Below are 19,482 nucleotides of genomic sequence, written 5' to 3'. Positions count from 1 at the left end.
ATCGTGCTTAAGAATATTAAGATCACGTCTAACCACTTATTCGACATTGATACTTGATTGTCTTTTACTCTCTTGCTAGCCAACAAATTCTACCTGGTTGGGGTACTCGTTCAAAGATTCTAACTCAAACCTCCTCTGACTCATAAACAATGTTAACAGTCAGTTCATGAATAAAAAAGTGTCGCATACCTAGGAGTTACGAGTGTTTGCTGTTTGATCATGAGAATTATTGTCACGACCTAATTTTCGAGGCCTTCGAAGCACGATTCATGACTCATAGAAAACACTATAATTTTTTTTTTCTTTTGTGTGAAATAAAACATGTATTTAACACATAAGTTCATACATATATGTACATTATATTAAAGTAGTGTTCATACAAACATAGTTTTAAACACAAAATAAGGAACGAACTCAAAAACATTTCAAAATAGAATAAGTTTGAGGACAAGTGGTTGATCTATGGTTATGCTCCAAAGTCTACTCTCATCCCGATCAGCTCATAATAACCTGAAAAACATAGAAACACATGGAGTGAGTACAAAAACTTAGTAAGTAGCCTACTTGCACGCTCTTAATTGCATCCTAAAGCTAAGGTACTATAACTTATTGAGTATCCAAGGACTTAATATATAAAACTTCTCTCGATCCATATCACAGGGTGAACCTAAAAACTTCCCCTAAAGTGGCCTTTAAATCACTCACCGTGAAAGACCGATATGGTCACATGGATGGTGCAACTTGATCATGACATCTTGCTAATAGTACCTGATGTAGGACATCTCATCTAGGTGAGGGAAAATAGAAGGGTCATCATGACGTCCTACTCAGGAAACATGTTGTAGGAGCATCCCACCTAGAAGAGAAATTAGGGTCTCATAACACACTGTGTAGTAGGAGATACGGGTCACTTTAGGACATAGTACCTAGCTCCTAGGGTATGCTCTCGGTGCATAGTTCATTAATAACCCTAAGTTCACTTGAAATTCAAGTCATACCCCGATATATGTATAGCTTAAGGTAGCCTTAAGCATTTCTAGGAGGAAGACAATGATTTTTCTACTTAAACCATGGTTCAAGCCCCCGAACGTGGTCCAACGGTCATGAAAATTCACTAGTATGTTGATAGTCATGATTTAAGGTCGTGTATGAAGTTTTAAATTGTACAAAGGTCATTAAGGTCGTGTACAATAGGCGTCATAGTCTAGGGACATTATGGTCATTTTACACCATCTTCTAGTTCAGCTAGTTCGCCTTATTGAATGACCAAATTTTTTTAGATATATCTTTAATTTATCATATTATACTCATATTTAAACTTTAATAGGTAGAAGAGTTCATTTAATGAGTTATTTTGACATTACTTAATTCTCGAGCAAAATGCTTGGTTCGAATCCTTAGCTCACCGTTCTTAGTGCTTTTCTTTCACATTTCCTTATATCATACTTAACTTAAGACTCAGTGAAATCCAATCCTTAGCTCAGATTCTTAAAAATATTTTTTGAAAACAGTCAAAGTTGACTACTTATCTCCTGTCTTCAGGGTCTCGTTTCTCGAATCTTCAGTACTCAATTTCTCCAAATTTTCTTTGACAGCTTCATTTTTAGGCTAATGTGGTCGGTGCAGTAAAACTAGACTTGACAGATTCAAAGACATCAATTGCTGGCGGGTGACTTGGATGCAAGTATCGATGTCGATAACGATACCAAAATTTCATTCTTATCAATGCATCGAAATCTATAAATGGCGAATTTTTCATTCGTAAATTATTTCCTTGATATTTGAGCTCAACAAATTATTACAAAATCATGTAGTTTCAAACGAAAAATGATGCTCTTCTTCTTACCCAAAAACTTATGTTACATAAAAAAGTTACCTAATATCTCTCCGCGCTCAATACATCGATTACATCGTATCTCCAAACTCAACGGATCTAAACTAAATCGTATCTCTACACTCAAATTAACGGTAAGATGTAAAATGACAAAGAAAAACACAGAAGCAACCCGTGTTTTTTTTCTTTGTTGTGATGATTTAGTTCCAAATCGCGTTCGTTTTTCTCTTGCTCTATGTTGCTCGACCTACAAGAGTTGTTTCGGACGAGTTTCCGCTTTCGAGAAATGCACTGGTTAATGGCTGCTGCAATCAAAGGAAGATTTTAGTATATCTCATGAATGATGAAAACATATAAAAGAAAGTTTCAAAAGTTTATCAAATGCCACAACATCAAAGAATACTTGCAAGCAATCTTTCTTCTGAAATGCATAAGAAATGTGCATTACATAGTAAAACCAGCAGATTACTATCTCTTAACGAGAACGAATCAACGAATAAGTGATCGAGCAACGAACAACAAGTGACACGAGTCCTAGAACACCTCCAACCACCTTCATCGACATCATATATACAAATATATGAAGTGGGAACCATGGAGTGAGAAAATGTCAACATGTCATGGACTAAGTACGGTTTTCGGGAAAAATAGCGAGAAGAGAAGCAAGAAAAGTTGAACAGGGAATTAGAGGTATTCATATGACCCGATAACTCGACCAACCTGTACTACCCAACCAAACCATAAAGGTTGGGTTGGGTTGAATTTTTGGAAAACCAAAAATTTGACTCAGTTCATGGGTTGACATTTTTTTGGTTGGGTCAACCCGACCAACCCGATAATAGGGTTACAACCCAACCCTACTTTTAAGATTATTATGAACATCAAGAATATTTGACGTCTATAACCGATGTTAATGATGTGTTGTGACTTGTGAATGTTTGATATTTGAGTTTTAAGAGTTTTTTTGTTGCTCATGTAACATATATTGTGGATAAATACGATTTTTTAAAATAATTAAAAAAAAAACAAACCTGAGAACCCAACCCGAAAATAAAGGGCTGCATTGGGTTGAGTTGTAAATTCTATTCGGGTTGCTCGGTTCACCAACCCAACCAATTCTAGATTCAGAACCGTGTACAAACATTCACCATCTCCTACGACCTAAGCATGTCATGCAACGTCTTATACTTCTTTTGAAACTAAAGGCAATTCCAACAAATATACACCGATTCTTGTAACATGTTTGACATCACTAATGTTCTTCCTTAGAAAAAGTTGTATATGTGAGATCCGACATCGGTTGAAAAGGGAACGAAGCATTCTTCATAACCGTGTGGAAACCTCTTCCTAGCAAACATGTTTTAAAAACCTTAAGAGGAAGCCCGAAAGAGAAAACCTAAAGAAGACAATATCCGCTAGCGACAGGTTTGGGACATGACAGTATGAGATCATATAACCTAGAACAAGTCAAACCGAGTACCTCTAACGGTAGAATTCTTAGCGTTGGCTACCATTGGCACACCCAACTGACGGATTTTGTTCGTGTTCATTTGATTATAAACTCCCATCAACATAAAACTAATAAATTTTGAAGATATTTCAAAAGTTCACCAAGAACGTTAAAATCATAAGTAGACTGAAAAAAACATAATTTAAAATACCTCTCTGTCATAAGAAGATCCAGAAAGAAAAAATGGCTCTTTTTCCCTAATTCCTCCATTACTTTCAATCAATCTCTCCAAAACCTGCCAAGAGGAAGGCGAGTCACAAACATAACAACGATAAAGTATCACCCGTGTCGTCCAGAACGACCATTTCGAGCTGAAAGGTATGGAATCTAATGGATCGAGAACCCATATCAAATAGGATTTAAAATATTAAAAGAACGAGCACTTGCCTTCCCAGTAAGAATTTCGAACTCGAGTAGTTCTTCGACGAACTTTTCAAGAACTTGACGGTTTTTCTCCATCATTTCCTTTGCTCTACAATACGCTAAATCATAGATCTAGAAACGCCAAGTGAGGAAGGTCAATTAAATAATCTTAAGCCAACAAAGTAGGAATCAAATAAGATTAACTCAGACTATGTTTGTAAATTTGAGGCACAAAATATACCTTTTCAACTTTAGTTGCCACTTCATATTCATAGGTGTCCCCCATACTCAAAAAAGAAACCTATGTCATTGCCAAAGTGTGTGATATCACTAAATGAGAGCCTTATAAAGCCACTTGAGCATATAATGTATAATAATGTGAAGTTCGTTGAGCATATTACAAATAACGATGATAGAGTGGACTCTTGTAACGGCACAAGCCCACTGTTAGCAGATATTGTCCTCTTTGGGCTTTTCCTTTCGGGCTTCCCCTCAAGGTTTTTGAAATGTGTCTGCTAGGGAGAAGTTTCCACACTCTTATAAAGAATGCTTCGTTTTGTTCTCCTCCCCAACCGACGTGGGATCTCACAATCCACCCCCCTCAAGAGCCAGCGTTCTCGTTGGCACTCATTCCCTTCTCCAATCAATGTGGGACCCCCCAATCCACCCCTTCGGGACCCAACGACCTTGTTTGCACACCGCCTCGTGTCCTAACCTCCTCATTGGCACATTGCCTGGTGTCTGGCTCTAATACCATTTGTAATGGCTCAAGCCCACTGCTAGCAAATATTGTCCTCTTTGGGCTTTCTGTTTCGGGTTTCCCCTCAAGGTTTTTAAAACGCGTCTACTAGGGAGAGGTCTCCACACTCTTATAAAGAATGCTTCCTTTCGTTCTCCTCCCCAACTAACGTGGGATCTCTCCAACTCTCGGGGGCCGGCGTCCTCACTGGCACTCATTCCCTTCTCCAATCAATGTGGGACCCCCAAATCCACCCCTTTGGGACCCAACGACCTTGTTGGCACACCGCCTCGTGTCTTAACCTCCTCACTAGCACATCGCCCAGTGTCCGGCTCTGATACCATTTGTAATGGCTCAAGCCCACTGCTAGCAAATATTGTCCTCTTTAGGCTTTCCCTTTCGGGCTTCCCCTCAAGGTTTTTAAAACACGTCTAAACTAGGGAGAGGTTTCCACACCCTTATAAAGAATGCTTCGTTTCGTTCTCCTCCCCAACCGATGCGGGATCTCACAACTTTAGAAGAAGAAAAGTAACAAAATTCCTGTATATCACAAAGGAATGTTGTGTTGAAATCTACCACAAATCAGATTTGGACATGTAAAAAAAAAAGTATACCGCATTGTTTGTGCAGTAAATTGCTGGATTATCATCTGGCCCCCACCCATACTGAACCACCATTCTCGTTGCAATCTACCACAGATCAGATTTGGAAAGGGGTGTAATGTAAAAGTTAGATAGCATATAAGATCATTGACAACTATGTTAGATAGCTCTATGAAACTAACCTCTTGTGCCTGCTTTAACTCAGATGAAGATAGCAGATTTTCTTCTCCAAAAGGAAGTAGCATTTGAGATGCAACATATGAACCAAAGCAAAAAACAAGCTTCTTTTCAAGGTACGATCTTGATTCCGAATTCCCATTTATCGAGCCTTCGTTTTTCCGTTTACTGATCTTTGTACATCCAATACCCTACAAATAAGGCACGAGTTCAAATGCAATAAAATCGACACGATGGTGTTCTAATGAAACAGAGAACTTATCATATATTTTACCCAAAAGTGTAAGAGTAATGTGACCATACTAGCACAATACTACAAATCTCTTTATTATTACCAGAAGAACTTGTTAGCACTTTGGGATAGGAAAATGCCTAACCTGCCATGATAATGGCTCAAGCCACAGATTATCCACGACATCGAAATTCGGTAACAGAAGAGCGATAAGACCACGACCAGCTGCCCAAACAGCATGCGGAAACTTCGTCTCCCTCGTCCACTACATAATAGACCTCGATTGATTAGTCCATATTAAAATGGCAGAACTAATGCTTACATGATTAACGGACTAAACTTATAATTTAAAAGTGATTCGTAAATACTTGAAAACTTGTAGAAGTCGAGTAATGAATGGCAGCCGAAACTATCGAAAATACTAAAACGACAACTTTAAGCTAACGATAACGAACTAACGTAGGTAAAAACTTAAACGTTAACGTGAAGTAGTTTCTTACATCGAGAGGAGGATTGAGGAGTTCAATCCCATTGCTTATTTGGCCATATGGTTCCATCAGATCAACCACATTTTGAAGATCTTCTTTAGACAGTGTTAACCCCAGATGATTCACCAACATTTTGTTTAGGCTTTTTACTGTTCTGGTTTTCTGCACCCACTTGGGAACCATACCATTGAAAGTCTGTCAACAAAGATTTTCCACAGATCAATTAGGATTATTTACATGAATCAATTACACCAAAAAAAAAAAACAAAACAAAATAGGCTAAACAGAATCAACCAATCTGGATTGGAGCCGCTGCAAAACAGGCGAACCAGAAAACCCAGAACCGACTAGAACAACAATGCCAAAAAGATCATGTAGAAGAGTAAACGACGCATACAAGGCATACTGTTTTAATTAACATCGACATGGCGATTGGAACTCGTAGGATATAGACAAAATTAGGATGGAAAACATATTTGACAAGAAAAAACTTCGTTCCTTTTCGTTGTTTTGTCTAAAATTAACAGTATCTAGTTAATTATAAACAAAACATGAAAGTATGAATGAAAATAATGATCATTATGTTAATCTAATATTGCAAACCCTATCTAGTCCAGAAGGAACAGGAGTAACGATTCAGGCCCACCGCTAGCAGATATTGTCCTCTTTGAGGCTTTAAAACGTGTTTGCTAGGGAAAGGTTTCCACACCCTTATAAAGGGTGTTTCATTCTCCTCCCAACCAATGTGGTATATCGTTGGCACTCGTTTCTTTCTCCAATCGATGTGGGACCCCCACCAAATCCACCCCTTTTCGGGGCCCAGCGTCCTTATTGGCACACCGCCTCATGTATACCCCCTTTGGGCGAACAGCCTCCTCGCTGGCACATCGCCCGGTGTCTGGCTTTGATATCATCTGTAACGACCCAGGCTCACCGCTAGCAGATATTGTCCTCTTTGGACTTTCCCTTTCGGGCTTCCCCTCAAGGCTTTAAAACGTGTCTGCTAGGGAAAGGTTTCCACACCCTTATAAAATGTGTTTCGTTCTCCTCCCCAACCAATGTGGAATATCACAATAGGAATCTGGAAAGGTTACCAAACAACTCGTTTTCAAATTCAGAAACCAAGCTTTCATTACGAAAAAAATGAAATAGTAAAAGAAAAAAGAAAATTCATACAGAAGTCTAAACCAACCAAAAGGGGCTCCAATCCAGCAGAATAACATAACTAATAATTGCAAAAAGACGCCTATAAAGAGTTGTTAAAAAACAATGGTATCCCAAATTTCCTTCCAACCTCTCTAAAAATCATATTATCTCACAAACCAAATACACGAATTAAACGTTTTAAATAATCGATCAATATCTTCCGACTCAATTCTACAAAGGATGCACCACTTAGACCCAAAAAAGAAGGAGCACCTCTAAATGTGATCCAAGGAATTGACTTCCCAGGCAAGATATGCCAAGCAAATAACTTGGCCTTCTAGAGCAAAGAAAACAAAAGGGCATCAGGAGAAGCGAAGGAACGCTCAAGCGATAGAAAAGAGAGCTACAAGACAACCCCCCGGCCCCCCAAGCTTGGGACCAGACATAAATGTCACTCCTCCCATGACGAGTCAAGGGGTCTAGAATCCCTCGAAAGGCTTCAAAACCCAAAGTCCAGAGTCTCTTCTCGGTCAGTGAGGGGGCGGCGAAAACCCAAGGAAAGCAAGGAAGAGAGAGGCAAAACAAAGGATGCCCTCCAAATAAACCTTTTCCCTATGTGAGTTTCCAACAGCACCATTCACACTTCTTCATTCTGAATAGATACCCTTTTTGCTAACCTCAAAAAATAAAGAAACACTTTTCCATAATGATGTGGCACACAATGACAGCCTATTACGATTTTAAAACGCAAGCACTAGTGAGTGAGAAAAATTAATAAATTCATCTCTGCCAATAATAACAATAAGAAGAAACTTATTTGAATGAGCAAAGCAGTATTTCTTACAGCAAACCAGCTACAGTAGTCCATCAGTTCATCAGTGTCGAGGAATTTGGTTCGAAAAGCACTTCCTTCCAAAGCAAGCGGGACAAGTTTTAGTTCCAAAGGTCGTAAAAGGGATGTCTTCTCAGCAACCTAGAAGCAAAATATCCAAATAAGTGACAAAAAAATTAAATTAAAGTGTAATTAAGAAGAAAAACAATCCATGAGATTAGTCGAAGTGCGTATAAAATGATACATATCCAAAAACTCATGGATATCAGAAACTGAAGAAGAAAATAGAGAATGTTTAGAAGGATCTTATTATTGTATGCATTTTGAATACTCGAGACTTTATACGTATTCACGAACATGTTTATTCAATCAAATCTCTTTTTTGAACAAGAAAAGTTAATGGAAAAACATCTCCCAAAAGGGTTGAGCAGAAAAGAAACTGCATTCTTTTTAGTAAAAGGCCTAACAATCGTAGGATATTTGTCTTATCCCATTAAATAACGAGAGTAGTTGACCTCCCTAATTTATCTGATTGGATTTATTTAGATTTAGTTACCTAGCATGTAGCTAGTATCAAAGATTATTAGATTGGTTGGATGAGCTTTTCTATTCTAGAAAATCTGACTAAAACCAAACTCTAACTCAGTGAAGCCTTCATAGCTGCCGATCATCCATCATATAAAAGAGATTAAACTCTGATACTGCATCAAACTATGTAACGGCGACTAAAGTCAAATTACTAACGAGAAACCACTAGAATCCAACCATTAAAAGTATCTCTTGAATAAGCAAATACCATAAGCAAACAATAAACAAGTTTCATGACCTTCATTATCAACAAGAATCGTCCTTAAAGTTCATTGGTGTCGGGCATCATATGAAATTTCAGTACAAACACTTGCCATATTACGCGCAAAAGAAGGATGGATATAAATTACCTTTTTCCAATCTACGTAATCAATGAGCTCCTCGTCCATGGATTCTTTAGCAGCAATTTGTAGGATCTTCTCTCTTTCAGATTGAGTTAGTCTTTGAAGATGAAATACTCGATCCATCCGCCCAGGCCGCTGTAGAGCATCATCAATTTGCTTCAAATTCCGAGTGGTAGCCATCAAAACTACTCCATCTTGTTTCTCAAACCTACACATAGATGCACAACATGCTGTAAGAGGAAATAATGTGAACTGTACTAGTGTAGCACTAAATCTAGTAAAATTCTTGGAGAATTCTATTAAGTAAGACAGAAACTTCACTTTCCAATGGCCAAGACATCAAATCCAACCAAGGAAACCAAGGAAAAGAAAGATATTATGCTCATTCTGAAGATAACCCGCCCTCAAGTTTAGGTAGCCAAACGAAAGTGGTCGGCAGCATGATATGCAGTATGGTCTGGCACTAAGGTCAGAGACGTTGAAGGGGCAATTTTTATGATAGCAAAGGGGCAATTTTCTTTGAATGGTGCTTGCTGTAAGCACGGTTCTTAACTTGTAAAACAAAATGAGTATCGAAATTACAATTTAGTGTATTGTTTATCGTAAAAGGAAAACCTATCGTTTTATGGAGAATTTTGTGTCTCACTTTTGAGGTTGTGACTGCATAGAATATACATTAAAGCGCTCAGTAAAAGGAAAACCCCCACAAGCTGACCCAATTTTTCCGTGTTTACAAATAGAATTATCTAGACCGACTTTGCTTCATTTTATTTCTCCTGTACCATTTTGTTGTATTACATAAGTGCTAGTTGTTTCAAGGATAGATCTTGTTATGTTTCAAAACATTAAGAGGATAGAACATTGGATGGTCAAAATAACTAAAAGTAGCTTACCCATCAAGCTCCACAAGAAGTTGGTTAATGAAAGCTTCGTGATCCTGTTCTTTGGTATGAATATACTTGCCACGAACTCCAGCAAAGATGTCAAAATCCTCCACAAATATGATCACAGGTGCCTAGAGATATCACTCTAGAACTATAATTAGAAACGGAAGATTGCAAAAATTAACCATCTAATCTCTTCTAGCATAAAAACCAACGAAATATTTGCAGGAAAAACTTTCACAGTAATACAACTAGAAAGAAACAACAAAGAATGTGTATATTAAGTAAGATTGAACGCGAAGTCGCACATTGAATCTCTTCAATCAAAACATCAAAATAAAGGCTAAGAATGTTGGGTTTGGAGCGCAAGAGTCTCGTGGAAGAAGGAAGAGGTTTAACAACTGAGAACAATCCTTTCTGCACATTAGATCTAAAGTCAAATTCAAAAAAGGCGAGAAGTGAGAACCAACTCAAATATGCCCAACCGCACATAAATCCGAACCCCTAAAATAAGCATCCCTGTAATATTCCAAAATAGTCTTCATAAAAACAACCGACGATCTTCGAATTCCAAAATGAATAAAAAATAGAAACTGAAAATGATCTTCAAGACAACATGGAAAAAACAGTCTAAATAAGTGAGTGATACACAATTAGAACTTAATTTATGGCGACTGAGGAGTGATTTCTTTCATTTGGAATTCACAAACCTCATTAAGGAATTGAATGCAGGAGGAATGGAAGGATACATTAGAATGATGCTCATAGTTATGAAACTTCAACTGAATTATTTTAATCAAGAACCGAAAAAAGACTTTCAAATGCTTCTGTAAAAGAGTCTTCGACAGAAAATATATCGATTTATATTAACTAAATGTGCTTCAAGTTCCTCATTACTCATACTAACATCAGATGCTTCAATTTGATATCCTAAACTGAAATAAGGATTCTCTCTCTTGTTTATATCAAAATCTTCTAGCCTTAAACTCAATATTAGTAGTTTGACATTTTCTTCTTGGAGACCAAGGAGGCCTTTGGTCTATTGACCTTGTTGCAACCTTGATTTCTACTAGCGTTGCAGCCGTTTCGTATATTTTACTTGATGGCAAGGTCAGAGGTGGGTTCATGATTTTCTTTGGAAGAATGTAGTAGCTTTCAATATTACGTGAATGGTAGAGGCCTTTTCCATAGCATCAGTTTTGTTTGCAATCTCACCAAGCCTTTCAAACGATAATATCGAAAATGTTCTTTGTTCTATCAATGTTTATGTAACGACCCAGATCCACCGCTAGCAGCTCTTTGGGCTTTCCCTTTTAGGTTTCCCTCAAGGCTTTAAAACGCGTCTGCTAGGGGAAGGTTTCCACACCCTTATAAATGGTGGTTTGTTCTCCTACCCAACCAATCTGGGACGTCACAGTTTAATTTTCATGGTTAAATCTCTATATAGGTGTATTAGTTGTTTTGCATTTTTCTTTCTTTTTTACTTCCTTTGGGAGTTCGAATCTGTTGAACATTTATTCCTTTTCTTGAATAAGAAATTGTTTCTAGTTAAAAATAAAAATAAAAAAAGCGAGCTAAGGAGCAAGAGAACAACCAAATCTCTTGCGGTTTGGAATAACTCCCGAACATTGGATGCACTTTGCCCAACCCATAGTCCAGGCTCTAATTCTTGCGCTTGAACCGTCACAACTGGTACTTTTGCTTCTGCAGCTATGGCCATTGCAAGAGATGTCTTTCCTGTTCCTCTCTCACCAACAATTAAGACCCCCTGCAATAAGACGCGGACGCCATGAGTAGAAACATAAAAATTGTTTTAGCAACCACTGCAACCTAGCATATGGTATCCGAATACGGAAGGAAATCTCATTGATATAACGTTACAGAAATGCAAAACAAGTCACGGCGCAGTGTATTATTTGTTGACACCTTGTATCTAAAATTCCTATGCAGAGACTAAAGACAACGTTTCATTGAAGATAATGAAATTACAAAGGTAAGCCATAAGACAATCAAAATCACTCACTTACTGTAGAGAGGATGAAAAATTACCACAACGAAATAATAATAAATACACAATAAAACCCTTAGATTTGAGGCACCAGGTGAAAGCTGAAAATACAACAAAATCTCATACGGAAGCATTGTTCGTCTTTTCTGTTTTGATCATTTCCTTTCGCTCCAATTCAATTTGCCAAAACAGAGCACCTCAAACAAGTAACCTTTTGACTTTCTTTTCCTAAGACCAATGACCAAAAAAGCATGCATGATAAATTGACCAACAATACCAGGATGTGGGGAAGGATGAAAATTAAACACGTCTAACGAGTCTACTCAAAGTCTCGAAGTGAATGAGAGTTAAACGAAAAAAACTGATGGCTGGATCCTGATGGATGCATTTTATGTTTGAAAGTTCAAAAAGATATCAATCATATCTTCCTTCATCGTCAGAACAGCAGAAATGTTTCAGCAGCATTGCTCAGATAGCATGGTCTTTTAATCTTAAAGGATTAGTTTCGTAGCAATGAGATGAGAAGGTTTCATGAAGAAATCGGGAGTTGAAAAAACTTGTATCGAGCTGCCCAATAAGCTTGATTCTATGTAAAATTTGGTAAGAGATCTAGAGAACTTTGAACTCAAAATTATGAAGATCCATACAAATTTGTCCTTTTGAAACTATTTCTTAAGCTTGAGGGGAAGAAAATGAAAAGTTTTCATGAAGGAATCGGGGTGAGGTAAGGGTGAGATCACCCCAACCAATAAAAATTTTCTGGGTTTTACTCGGGTGAGGATCGCTTTCTGGCAACATTCCACAGCTTATAACTTTGGCTACAGTCCACGGCAAGGTAAGAACTCAGTCTCAAACTCTTCCTTGCAACTCCATCTTTAAGTTTCATGAAGATATCGAGGGCTAAAAGTCATTGTATCACGCTGTAGAGACTGAGTTTCAAAGCAAGATGAACGAGGTTTTTGTGTCTTGTTCCCCTTGGTCGGTTCAATTGAACCGGTCATGCCAGCCCAAACCTAGCCCAACCTCAATTTTTCATCAAATTGAACCCCTTCCAGACCTGTTTTCATGAAATTCTCTTTGGTTCTTGAAAATAGACTCAAAGATGGACCTACCAAAGAAAATTTGGAACAATCCACATATAGAAAACTCAAGAGTCGAGGACTCGAACGTCAAACATACCCGAGGTTTTTAGACTACATCCCTTGGAGTGTAAAAAACCTCGGACGTAGGTTTCTAGACTGCATTGCTTGGAATGTAAGAAGCCTTGGATGCAGGTTTTAGACTACGCCACTTGGAACGTATGAAGCCTTTGGCATAAGTTTTCAGACCGCCGCTTGGAATGTACGAAGCTTTGGACGCAGCTTGTAAACTACACTGCTTGGATCGTAAGAAGTCTTGGGTGTAGGTTTCAAACTATATCGCAGGAAATGCATGAAGCCTTGGATGCGGTTCAAACTACGTCGCTTGGACGCTTGAAGCCTTGGACGTAGGCTCAGATCGTATCGCTTGGAACGCATTAAGCCTTAGACATAGGTTGTTAGGTTCAAGTCTTGTACCGTAAATCCTAGGAGTATCTTAGGAAACAGAACAAGAACTAAGAACCAAAGATAAGAACTAGAACAAGGATCAAGATCCAAGTCCTCAGAACTAAGAACCAAGAACCTCATAACTAAGGTTGTCCTCAGAACTAAGAACCAAGAACCTCATAACTAAGGTCCTTAGGTCAGAACCCAGGACCAAGGCCCTTGGGCTAGACCATGACAAAGCCACACCATGTTTCAACCGTTTTAATATTTTAAGATGTTTTGTTTACCGGACCCAAATGTATTCCAACTCATATACTCTATTTTGGACTAGTAATTAAAATGAACCGCATATCTACCATCCGTTCAACATACCCGAGGGGCACGGGCACCCATTTCTTGAAACGCACGAGGATTTTGTAGAAATGCCACAACTTCATTGATCTCCTCTCTCATCGACTCAACACTAGCAAAATCTTTTAAAGGTATTGGTGGATTTTTCACCCTCTGCAAACCACAAGCGGATCATCAATATATTTAAGCAGTTCCTTACGAGAAGAAAATCAGTAAAAACTTTAGCATTTGACTCTAACCTTCATTCTATCAAATGCACGTGTAATTGGGTCAACACCAGCCCGCTTCTTACGTTTGATTTTCTTCATCTTATATTTAAGATATGCTTTCTGCAGAATAGCACTGAATTAGAATTGTCAACCAAGTGTCCAAACATGAGCATGAAATGATAGTGGCAATGCAATATTGGCACCATGCTGTGCATCATTATAATGAAAAAGGCATCAGAAAGGAAATTTACAGTTCTACATGTTGCCTTAAGCAACACCATGTCAGATCATAAGCACCATATCTATGGCTAACAAGCAATAAGGAGTAGTAAATTACCAGTCTCCTAAACTTCCGCAAATTTGGATTCCTACGAACTGGTCCAAAGCCAATAAACCTTGGCACTTTTCGCTTTACGAACGAGAAGATATGAAACAAACAATATAGGTATATAGCACTTCTAATCATAAACAAAACAACCCACTGGAGAGTATCTTTTCTTTTAGCTTTAAACCTCATTTCTGTCTCAGTTTGCCATTTCAAGTACCACGTAGAATCAACGATTTGATTGCTTTCCACTGGCCATGCCATCCCTAACAGGAGTCTTATCTGTCATAGAATAATAATAATTGGAAACACAAAACAAAAACAAAAACAAAAACAAATGTCTTGAATAAAAAGTAGTCTACAACAATTAAAATGGAAGAGCTGATGATACCTGATAAGGAACTAAAAACTCGACAACGGGAAATACCATCATCATTAGTATGTCATCGTTTACATCTTTTATTTTCTTGAAAACCCAACTTCTACAATATGACACAACACTAGTCTTCCACAATGCATTCAAGAAACTGTAAGGCAACCTTATGCTCAGGATGAACTGTTGATAGATATCCAACTCCGAGAATGGTATACGCATCAGGTGAATTGTAGTTGGTATACCACAGGCAAGCATTTTCATGTATAGCCCATCAAAACCTCCAAAATCTTCAAATAAAATTTCAAATTCCTGAAGAAGATTGCAGAATTAGAATTGAATAGAAATAAGTTAGAAATAAAGAAACCATAATGTATCTGTGGATTGCCTTAATGTCCAAGAAAAACTCCTTCTCATCCCCCTTAAGTGTAATATACATGGCAGCCCAATCATGGCGTATTCGGGCATGATCTACTAGCCTTTTGGTCACGGCATAGGGAACAGCCACCGGATCAATTTCCCACCGTTCCTTTTCTTCGTTGTACCAAGTATTGGCTACAACTCTATCTCGGTCTAGAAGAATTCGTTCCTGCAATTAGAATATAGCTGCTTACTTGCAGGGGTAATAGAGTTTACCATAAATGTTAAGGGTAGCTAAGTTCGTATAAATTATTCACCAAAAAAATGGCAATATAAAATTCTGTTATGAAATACAAAGATCCAAAGCACGTCGATTAAGTATATGATTTAACAGTACCTGTCTCTGGGCCACATATTTTTTACCAAATTCCTCATTTTCTAATAGGTTTCTTTTTAAATCTGCCTTAGCTTCTTCACGCCACTTCTTCCAGCCATGGAATAACTGGAGACTAATAGCTTTAGGAACCACAACTTCCTTATCACCAAACATCCACTTCATTTCAACTTCTGGAAAACCCTTCACAACCTCACCCTCTGGGGTGTTAACAACATAACGTTTTTCATCACCAAACTTCTTCATTTTCTTTCTCACATGAGCCTCCATGTTCTTCTGCAGCATCCTAGAATCTTTAAGACCTTGACTTATACGACGAGCAAAATCAACTGCTTCTTGATCTAAAAAATTTCCAAGACTGACTCCTTCCACGACAGCTGGAAGAATATTTTGCTCCAACGTTTTTCTTTGCATATTTTCCAAATCTTTTTGAATATAATCTTTAGACAGCTTTGTAAGAGATTGCTCTGGCGCTCTGCAACGGAGAAGCAAAAACTGATAATAAATTTTAACTCTTTTATTTTTATTTTCAAAGAGTTATATTAAGGGGAAACATAAGCATCCCAAACTTCAAAAAAGATCAAATCATGTGACAAGGATCAACAAGAAAAAAAACACATATTATCATATAAATATAGCATGTTAGATGGCTAAAAATCATGGAGAATGTTTAATGGTACATGCAGTAACATATGGCTGAATATAAATCATTTACAATGAGAAGGAGCATTGTGAATTCAAAAACAATAAATTTCCTGTGCAAATTTTTCCTAAAATTTTTGCATTGTATGCGAACTTTTCTGAAAATTTTTGCAATAGCGAAGGGTTACATTTTTGCTGCCAAATTTCCTATCCCCATGTCACCCTCTCTTGAGGATTGTTTTGAGGGAGCCCCACATTGGCTAATTTAGGAAATGATCATGGGTTTATAAGTAAGGAATACATCTCCATTGGTATGAGGCCTTTTGGGGAAGCCCAAAGCAAAGTCATGAGAGCTTATGCTCAAAGTGGACAATATCATACCACCGTGGAGAGTCGTGATTCCTAACATGGTATTAGAGTCATGCCCTGAACTTAGCCATGTCAATAGAATCCTCAAATGTCAAACAAAGAATTGAGAGCCTCGAAAGTGTAGTCAAAAGTGACTAAAGTGTTGAATAAAGGGTGTACTTTGTTCGAGGACTCTAGAGAAAGAGTCGAGTCTCAATTAAGGGGAGGTTGTTCGAGGGCTCCTCAAATGTCGAACAAAAAATTGTGAGCCTCAAAGGTGTAATCAAAAGTGACTAAAGTGTCGAACAAATGGTGTACTTTGTTCGAGGGCTCTAGAGAAAGAGTCGAGTCTTGATTAAGGGAAGGTTGTTCGAGGGCTCCATAGGCCTTGGGAGGCTCTATGGTGTACTTTGTTCGAAGGGAGAATTGTTGAGGATTGTTAGGAGGGAGTCCCACATTGGCTAATTTAGGTAATGATCATCTCCATTGGTATGAGGCCCTTTGGGGATGCCCAAAGCAAAGCCATGAGAGCTTATGCTCAAAGTGGACAATATCATACCGTTGTGGAGAGTCGTGATTCCTAACACCCTCCTCTATAGCTTTGAATACAACATTTCAATGTACTAAATGAGACTCACCACCCTCCTTCAATCCACAAAAAGTCTCATGATCTTCTGATTCTTTTCTAATTGAGCTTTAATCCAATCAAGAATCCTAAGCAGAAATGATAATGAAACAGGATTCCACTCAAAACCAGCTGTATTGACTTTCATTAAGATCAAATGAGAATAGATGGAGACCTAAAGGATAATTACAAAAAGTATTTATACGTGGAGGCCGAACGAGAAGTGTGAAATCTAACAAGGGCCACACCTCTCTCCAAGCCCTCTAAAATGCTATTGTTTCTTTCTCCCCCAAAGACCCCATAAAATAGCACAAAAGCTAGCCAACCCCAAAAGGCAGCTATTTTCATGAAAGAGGGATGAAGAAGAAGCTCCTCCACCATGAAAGCTATACCCTCTAGGTCGGGCCAGGCTAAAGTTGAATGTCTAAAAGAAAGCTACAACACTACCTAGCAAACTCACAAGACAAAAGGAGATAATTCGAATCCTCAGACCTCAGCGAAGGATATAACACTTGGGCACTATCAAATTGGTCGAAGTCCACGAAACACAATCCAAGTTATGAACTCGGCCAAGTGTCATGGAGGAACTTCCAAATAAAAAATTTAACCTTCTTTGAAATTTTGATCTTCCATAGTGAGAAGAAGATGGGGGGGCTCAAAGATGAAGAGCTTGCCCGATATTAAAGGATAGGGCTACACGAAAACTCTTTAGAAGGATTAGGGTTCAAAAGACAAAAGCCTCCCAATGCCACCAAAAAAATGAATAAACACTAAGATAAAAAAGGGAACCCATTAGCAACAGCTTTCCACGAATATATGGTAATACCTCTCGAGATCCCCTTCGAAAGCTACTCAAAGGGATGGGACCTGTTATTGCTCATAATAATCTTATGCCATAAAGTATCGACTTTCGAGAAAAATGCCACAGCCACTTAAGCTCATTAAGCGCCTTTAAGTTCCCTAGCCCTCCACAAATGAAAGAATCTCAGGCCTAATTCTATTCCTCTAGATTCTCCATGAATCAAAACAAGAAAATTCATCGGCTTATAAAAAAAATCGAACTTTAAAGATGATATCGTCTTTCTTCTCAAACATACGTTCTTCTAAAAGTCTTAGGAGCTATTAGAAAGCTGAAAATATACAGAAAAAATTAAAGGTCCATGACATGTTTTTGTTTAAGAGATCAGAATATCGAAGTAACCGGTACAAATTACAACACACATTCAACACATGAGTTCTTTGAAAGCATTAAAGGGACAACAATGGCATTAAGTTAAGGTTGTGCTTGTACCTATCAGTACCCTTCTCTCTGGCCCTCATTTCCCGGGAAAACCCGTTCACCAGTTCGTTGCATTCCCGCTCGATGAAGCCTAGCTCCCTCACCCCAAAACTGAGCGCAACGGTCTCTTCCCTCAAAATACTTTCCTCAATCTCTCCTACTTTCTCCCATTTCTCATTATACTCAACCTCCAACCTTCTCAATATCTGCTCCAACCTGTCCATCCTCTTCCTCGCCTCCTCCCCGACACTAACCCCCTCAGCCACCAACCTCTCATACTCCCCCTTAGCTTTCACCACTTCATCAACAACCCTCTCCAATCTCTTTTCCAAATCCCTCTTCTCCCTCTTTAGTTCCCCTACTTGTGTACGAAGCTCACTCATAATCCCATTTACCAATTCCTCTTTCTTCAACTTCACAGCCTTCAATGCCTCCTCCACCTTTGCTACACTAGAATTACCCTTTCTAGTCTCTTCTATACTCCTCAATACACCCGACACCGTCTCGAGCAACTGCCTCGTACACTCCGAGTACTTATGACCCCTCAAATGCGATCCATCCTCCTTCCCATGAGTTTTCTGACTCAAAACCGTCTCCCCAATTGCCTGAGCTGCAATTGCGGGAGCTTTAACTGTCCTAAAAGGAAAAAATCCAACAGCAATACAGAACAATGTATACACAATTGGCTTAGCAATACAATTGAGCATAAACCCATCATTCTTCTTATCGTGTACAGGCAAACTAACAAAATTTGAGATACTAAGGTCCTCCAAAATCGATTCTTCAGCTTCTTGTAAAGCGTTCGAGCTTCTGGGAATTCTTGGAATGCCAAGTAATTGTACCCGGTTCCCATTTGAGACGGAATTAACGCACTTTCTCGTGAAAATGAAGTTCCATCTCCGGGTACTAGTCCGGCACCTGGTTCTTATGGGTGTAGAGGGTTGGAGACAATGTGGAGCTGGGAATTGAGAAAGGGGTTTATTGGGTAATGGGAGTGAGGCAAAAATTACGTCCATAAGGATGGAATTGCCGGAATTAGAAGCGGAAAAAGGAAATGGGTGAGGAAGAAACGAAGAGGATTGGCATTTGAAAGGGTGCAGGGATTGGTAAATTACGAGGGAGTGAATAAAATGAGAGCAGGGAGTAGCTAAGGAGTGTCTAGGGGAAGTGGATGAATGAGATTAAAGAGGTTTGGGCTTATGGTTTTACAATCTAACCCATGAGTCGGTCTCCATCAATGGGCCCCAAGCCCAAAGATTTTCTAGACCCTATCCACCCGGTTAACCTCGATCGATATAAAGTC

At 38.6% G+C, this 19,482-nt stretch overlaps 1 protein-coding gene across 2 annotated transcripts; it reads right to left on the bottom strand.

Annotated features, from left to right (window-relative positions):
• Positions 1-1,751: 1,751 nt before the first annotated feature.
• Positions 1,752-19,336, bottom strand: LOC111795085 (probable inactive ATP-dependent zinc metalloprotease FTSHI 5, chloroplastic). Of its 2 annotated transcripts, none has more exons than XM_023677326.1 (19): positions 18,192-19,336; positions 15,289-15,760; positions 14,920-15,120; positions 14,550-14,843; positions 14,171-14,440; positions 13,864-13,953; positions 13,646-13,777; positions 11,334-11,507; positions 9,749-9,870; positions 8,862-9,063; positions 7,936-8,064; positions 5,958-6,140; positions 5,603-5,722; positions 5,231-5,416; positions 5,061-5,135; positions 3,949-4,008; positions 3,732-3,839; positions 3,496-3,579; positions 1,752-2,139 (listed from the first exon to the last, which is right to left on the bottom strand). In XM_023677326.1, exons 1-19 carry the CDS (start codon positions 19,193-19,195, stop codon positions 2,068-2,070), a joined length of 3,978 nt encoding a protein of 1,325 aa, XP_023533094.1. In that variant the 5' UTR covers positions 19,196-19,336; the 3' UTR covers positions 1,752-2,067. The 2 variants fall into 2 exon arrangements, with proteins under 2 accessions (XP_023533094.1, XP_023533095.1); XM_023677327.1 differs by having other exon boundaries at positions 1,752-2,136.
• Between the last annotated feature and the right edge of the window lie 146 nt (positions 19,337-19,482).

The sequence above is a fragment of the Cucurbita pepo genome, chromosome LG05, assembly GCF_002806865.2.
Source record: "Cucurbita pepo subsp. pepo cultivar mu-cu-16 chromosome LG05, ASM280686v2, whole genome shotgun sequence".
Lineage (NCBI taxonomy): Eukaryota > Viridiplantae > Streptophyta > Magnoliopsida > Cucurbitales > Cucurbitaceae > Cucurbita > Cucurbita pepo.
This window is presented reverse-complemented; position numbering and strand designations above follow the sequence as displayed.